The sequence below is a fragment of the Solanum tuberosum genome, unplaced genomic scaffold (assembly GCF_000226075.1).
Source record: "Solanum tuberosum cultivar DM 1-3 516 R44 unplaced genomic scaffold, SolTub_3.0 scf00244, whole genome shotgun sequence".
In the NCBI taxonomy this organism is placed as follows: Eukaryota; Viridiplantae; Streptophyta; class Magnoliopsida; order Solanales; family Solanaceae; genus Solanum; species Solanum tuberosum.
This window is the reverse complement of record NW_006239181.1, coordinates 301350-308320: the sequence shown is the minus strand read 5'-3', so window position 1 is coordinate 308320 and position 6971 is coordinate 301350. Positions and strand designations below refer to the sequence as shown.

The 6971-nt window shown below is 29.8% G+C and overlaps 1 protein-coding gene across 1 annotated transcript in view; it reads left to right on the top strand.

Annotated features, from left to right (window-relative positions):
• LOC102591829 (MADS-box transcription factor 23) overlaps nucleotides 1-6092 on the top strand; it is a 10395-nt gene extending 4303 nt beyond the window's left edge. Inside the window, exons 3-9 of the mRNA XM_006357704.2 lie at nucleotides 4066-4144; nucleotides 4563-4624; nucleotides 4869-4968; nucleotides 5038-5079; nucleotides 5175-5216; nucleotides 5351-5511; nucleotides 5868-6092. Coding sequence (XP_006357766.1) covers nucleotides 4066-4144; nucleotides 4563-4624; nucleotides 4869-4968; nucleotides 5038-5079; nucleotides 5175-5216; nucleotides 5351-5511; nucleotides 5868-5871 — 490 coding nt within the window. The 3' untranslated portion in view covers nucleotides 5872-6092. The remainder of the gene's footprint in view (nucleotides 1-4065; nucleotides 4145-4562; nucleotides 4625-4868; nucleotides 4969-5037; nucleotides 5080-5174; nucleotides 5217-5350; nucleotides 5512-5867) is intronic.
• The last annotated feature ends 879 nt before the right edge of the window (nucleotides 6093-6971 follow it).

Here is a 6971-nt window from a genome sequence, read left to right as displayed (position 1 = left end):
TGCGGTTAGCTCTGGAATGTCATTTTTCGTCTAATAGGATGGTTGGTTTGGATTTTGTTAGGCGTTTTAACTTTTAACTTTTGGCCAAAATTTTACTGTACTTTGCTTAACATTTTTTGTAAACGTACTCTGATGAGAATTTCGTCAGCACGATTAGCTTTGGAAGGTCATTTTTATATCTAATAGGATGGTTGGTTCAGGTTTTGAGGCTTCCATTTTCAGTTTGTGCTGTTAGGCGTTTTAACTTTTAAATTTTAGCCAAAACTTGACTTTGGTCGGTTAATATTTTTGGTAAACGTGCTCAAATTTAAATTTTTGATATAATGATATATGTCATATTGAGATTAATTTAACTTGTTATCATAGATTTTGCATTGTTTCATTCAAATATGATTTATAAAATGGATTTTAATATTTTTGGATTTATATTCGTGTTCTTAAATTTTTAAATGCAATAAATTAATAATTTTTTTACTATTGAATAATCATTCAGTTAATAATATTTTGAACATATTGTCAATCAATTACTAACCTAACATTGAACATGAATGATATATTACCAACAAACTAACAATCAATTAGTAAATTTATTAGAAAACAAATAATCATACTAACATATTTAAATTTTATTACCAACAAGGATTGTGGTGGAGTGATAAGTACTCCTTCATCCTTAACCAAGAGGTCTTGGGAAACCAAAAATAAAGTATTTAAAATTTATTGGTAAATTACCAACATAAATTTTCTGCTACTAAAATTGCCAACACATTACCAATGTATCTGGAAAAGTTTATTATCAGACATTTGTTGCTATAATTACCAATGTATTACCAACGGAATCGAATAATGAAAAAAAATATATTTACTAACGAATTGAAAAGGTTAGTAAAGGTACTAACGATAACCAAAAACTAGTTGGTGAATTTACTAACGGAAATTTCAGGGTCATGTTTCAAAATTTTGTAACAACATCTTTGGGTGTTTACCAACTGATTTTTGGTTGGTAAGTTTATCAATAAATTAAAATAGGTTGGTAATATTTAACAACGAGCCTTTTAGCAACGGATTAATATAAGTTGACATTTGATTGGTAACTCAATTTGCCAACCAATTTGATCAATTTACCAACGAATTTTTTATTGGTAATTGGGGTTCTTTTTGTAGCTAAATGCAAAGATATGTAGTACAACTTAATATAAAGTTGCCAAAATAAATCTTGGCATATCTTTATATGACATTAATACTCAAAGACGATTGATTATTAATGAACTTATTAGAACTATTTGTTTAGTAGGGACTAAAGAAAATTTTACTGACTCGTCGACTAAAGGACTCTCAAGATCCCACTGATACAATTTTGAAACAAACATTAATTTTGATAATGTCTCGAAAAGTTTATATATATACAACTAGTAGGTTTAAGTTGAAGGTATACCTAGTGACTATTTGATTATGCCTTGGATAGCTATATCAACTACTTATTAAGTGGAAGATTATAGTGTAGTTAGTGAAAGGCGGCTCTTGGAGCAATGATAAAGTTTTCTTTATGTGGCATATAGGTCATAGAAGCAATTATTATTACTTGCATAAGAATAATTTTTCTGCAACACACCCCTAAAAATGCGATCCTCCTTCAGACCCTATCAAAATGCTTCATGCATTAACTATCTATGTAGTTAGTGAGAGCAACAAGGAAAGAAGTGTTGTACAACTTGTAGCAAAATATTTGGAGAAAAGTCAAAGTTTTCTATCATATTAAATGTAATTTATTTGATCCATCTTTTAAATTTTTCAAAGATGAATTTTTCAAATTTAATTACTTTTTGTCTTGTTCTTGATTTGTAACATATGGCCTCCATATTTAAGAGATACTAGAAGCTGCTTCCCTCTTTGCCATAGGATGGCATGATCTGTTATAGTACTATTGTAATTTGCTTGGAATTTTTTTTCATGATCTACTTTGTCTTTTAAGTTCTAAAACTCCACCATCTTTGAAAAAAATTTCATTGATTGTAGGACATGTTTGATGAGGATCATTCTTCCTCATATTGAAAGAACTTTTGCTTTGTCATGATCTATTAAGTACCTTATTGTCATCCATGCTATCAAAGTGTACAACTCATTTCCTTCACTTCCCTATATAAATAGGACAACACAGGTAGACAAATTAATTTTAAAAAATTGCCCATGAAACTAGTGAATTTTCTCATTCTGTTGATCCGGAGCAAACCTTTGGAGTCCGGAGCCAAATGGGCAACAATTTTTTTTGAAAATTTCAAAAGGGCAATTAAATTATTTATCAAATCAAAAGGGCAACTGATTTTAACGGCATTTAAATCAGGGTTTTCGCCACAAGGCGCAGAAATCCATGCGCCTTACAAGGCTATGACCCACCTGCGTTTTGCAGGCTATTTTTAAAAAATAAAAAATAAAATTCGTTTTTTGAATTGAGTAAAGATTTGCGAATTGAATTCCATCTTAGCATATGAATTTAAACTAAAAATTCGAAGAAAAAAAAGTAAAACAAAAATAAAAAAAGTCACAAGTATACAGTGTTGTTTTCACCCAAGTCTCTTGCGCTTGTTTTATTATATTTTCACCTCAAACTTTCAGTGTTGAATCAAATCAACATTGTAGTTTCGCGTGATATATTTTTACAGTATTGAATTAAATCAACATTGTAAAACTTTCACGCGGTATATGTTTCAACAAAAAAATAAAATAAAATACTTCAATTAGTAGTAAAAAATTATTAGATAAAGTGAATAAAAATAATTTAATAAATACTATATTAAAATTACAAATAAATAAAAAATAATTAAAAATAATTAAAAAGTATATATATAAAAAGCATAAACTAAAAATTTGAAAAGTATTCCCACGCCCATACTTTTTTTTTTCCGAATTTTTTGTATAAATTCATACGCTAAAATGGAATTTGATTCGCAAATTTTTACTCAATTCAAAAAATGAATCCTTTTTTTAAAAAAATAAAAAATTAGCCTGCAAAACGCAAGTGGGCCTGCGCCTTGTAAGGCAAAAAACTGTCATAACCTTACAAGGCTAAAAACTGTCATAGTCTTGTAATGCGCATGGATTTCTGCGCCTTGAGGCCCTTTTGGTTTGATAAATAATTTAGTTGTCCTTCTGAATTTTTCGAAAAATTTGATTGCCTTTTTTGTTCCGGACTCCAAACCTTTGGATTAGTAATGAAAAAGCTCACTACACAATTTTTATACAAAAAAATTCTCATTATTCTTACTATTTTGATGCATATATAACAAGGTCTCATGGATTTATTATTCCCATCAATAAAAAATACTATTTCATTTGCATATCCGTAATAATTAGTTTGAGGACCTCTTGAGTTTATGGTGAAAATTGTGAAATCAGGGCATTGACAGAGAAATTTAAGCATCCTGAATAACACACATTTGCTCCTAAAATACAGAGCGAAGGAGAGAGGGAATCCTCTTATTTCAAACCCTAACTACTAATAACGAAAAATCATGCATACAAACAATGCATATAACTCAAATATTTAATTATTCAGAAATAATAAGAGTAAATATATCTACTCTTTTTGGGGGTTGGAGCCTTGGAGGTGTGGGGCAAACTTATACCACTAGACAAATTGTTTAATGATTTTTTTTATTAATAATAAATAAAAATTCAACGAGAATAATCACAAGCAAATAAGGCTAATTAAGCTTTATTTTATCAATCTTAATAAGATAACCAATTTTTAATAATAGTAATTCATAAGCATGAAGTAAATAAGATGATCATCACAGAGTATATAATATACTCTATAATGATATAACAAAATAATTTATCCTCTTCGTTTTTGCATTATCTTTGGTACAATCTTCATGTATGATGTTTTGCTTTATTTTCTCCCAACTTTCAACAGCCATAAAAATTACATATGCAATTTGTTAGTATAAAATATTAAATTACTGTAAAAAACATTTATAACAATAATAAAATAACCATTTAATATTAACGTATATATATTAAATTTTGAAAGAAATACCTGACTTTGGGAGTGCATATATATGACAGCATGAAATCAGTTATTGAACGATACACCAAAACGAAGGACGATTGTCAGCAATTGCACAATCCAGTGTCAGAACTCAAGGTAATATTCAATCAACAAATGATCGTCTGAATTGACTGTTTTCATTTATTTTTAGCCGGAATGAATACATAAATTATTTCATTTCTACGTACCTTCATATTCCTATAGCTTGTAATCATAAATGTATATATAGGCTATAGCAACAACATGAATTCTCAGATAAATAGCTTGGTATATATTCTTGTAATGAATCTCAGGTAAATAACTTTGGAAGCATAAATTTAATTTGAACCTTAAAATGATCGGATATGTATAATTTGAATTACTGCAATATAATATTGGCCAAATTCAGGTTTTTTTACACTATTGTGCAGGTTATTTGAAATGTATAATCCTGCAAACTAAAATCTAGAAAAGAAAGTATACTATTTATTATTCAAAATCTGTATATAACCTGAGTAAATTGTGCTTGCTATAGCTGTGGCAGAGGGAGGCAGAGATCTTGGGGCAACAACTACAGGATCTGCAAGGGAATCAACGGTAATGTTTACTCGTTAAAACATGCTTTTACTTTACAATAGCATCAAAACAGGCTTACGAACCAATTCATACATCAGGATTTTCATGTTACGATTTTTGGTCTGTACTTGAACAAATACATATACCAGATCGATAAAGGCTAAAATAAACACATGTTACGATTTTTTCATGAATTTATGGACTCATGGAATTCGATGTTTGCACATGACTTTAACAAATTGCACTGACTATTATTATTCAATAGGCAATTATTGGGAGAGGAGCTAAGTGGTTTGGGCATAAAAGAACTAACAAATCTGGAGAATCAACTGGAAATGAGCTTAAAGGGAATCCGTATGAAAAAGGTCAGCAATCAACCTGATGATACTATCAACTAATTAGTCTTTGGAACTAAACATTTTCTGACTTTATAGGAGCAAATATTGAAGGATGAAATTCAAGAGCTAACTCGAAAGGTACTGTAGCAGCATTCATCATGTGATATGATTAGATCAGAAATCGAAAAATTGATCTGAGAACTCGTGATCATATTCCTATTGAATGTATGCAGGGGAGCATAATACATCAAGAAAATTTGGAACTCTACAAGAAGGTAAATCTCATTCGACAAGAAAATGCAGAATTGTATAAAAAGTTAGCAGTACTTGAGTTTAAGTAAGAGTTTCCTTGCATAATTACATAGTTAAAGCTAATACTGCAAAAAAGATAACTTTATAATTCTTTCAGGTTTATGGTACAAGAGATGCTCATGCAGTGAATGGAAACATCAACTATATATATCCGTATCGCTTTACAGTGAGTAGAGAAGTTCAGGCCCCCATCCATCTGCAGCTAAGCCAGCCTGAGCCACAAAATTTTGAGATGCAAGTAGGAACATCTGATTCAAGGTACGTAAGACGTCAATTATAGTTTTAAGTTTTGTGCACTAATAATGTAATAGATTTTTATAGGACTTTTGCTACTGTAAACCTCTGTTTAAGAGAGTTGACGTTATTAATATATTAACAAGCTGGATTTTATCTAGTCACAAAGATTCAGAACTTTCTCAAACAAGTTCCCAGCAATTCTCTGAATGAATTGCAAAATTCAGCAATCATACGCCGGTTTAGACCTGAGTGTTGAGCCTGACTTTCCAGTTAATCGTCCAGTAACTCGATCCAAAACTAGGCACCTTAACAACTAGCATGGTTACAAACCATTCATTTCCTACAAGACAATTATTGATATTTTGACCTTTTTACAGGTAGGTGTCAATGATGGCAGTAAAGATCAATAACTTAACAACCTAAACTACAGGGCAGCAGAAGAGGAGAAATAACTAAAAGAAGGATTGCAGTGTTTCTATATATATATATATATATATATACTAGTTTTTTGATATGTGCAATGCACGTGATTACCAATTTCAAAAATATATGTTATAGTAAATAGTATTGCTTATTTAAGCGAAGATTTGAATAATAAGATTAGCAAAAAATAATACTCCCTCCGTTTCAAAAAGAGCTATCTAGTTTGACTTGACACGGAGTTTAAGAAAATAAAGATGACTTTTGAAAAAATTTATTAGTTAAATGCAATTATGTATACATTTATTTCAATTTGATGAGGTTCAATCATGTAATTAGTCTTATCTCACTAATATTACCTTATAGATAATATTTGTTTTGTATTTTTCTTGTCATCTAACCAGATGTGCTTTGCATATGTATTTTACGTTAAATTGTTTAGATGTCATATGAACATGTGAAGAGAACAACTACATTTTAAAATTAAATTATTTTCCTTAAGTACTCGAGGTTATGGAATGTTCCCTCTTAGGATAGAACGACTTACTTCATCAGAATAGTGGTACTTCATATTCCTCTAAACTTTGAACTCACCCAACGACAATAAATTACACAAAAAAAATTAAAATGCAAGAAGAATAGTAGAAGATTAGAAAAAATTGTGGTTGAAAAATGAGAGGAAGTCCCTCTAGTTATAGTAACAAAGGGTAGTATGAACAAATATTTTTTGTGTCTTATCTGAAAAATCATGACCTTTTCGAGAAGTCACAACACTTCGAAAAAGTCACAACTTAATGAAAAAGTCACAATTCTTTGGAAAAGTCACAACTCATCGAAAAATCACAACCCTTTGAAAAATGTCACTACTTATCGGAAAAGTCACAACTCATCAAAAAGGTCACAACCTAATTAAGTTAGAGATATTATAGTAATTTAACATTCAAGTTAGGAGTTCATGCTTTTAAGGTTATATAAAATATATATATATTAGTGTGGAGATACAAAGGCATCTCATAAAATGATGTACTATCTAATTCATAATGCTAGCATACATTATCTGT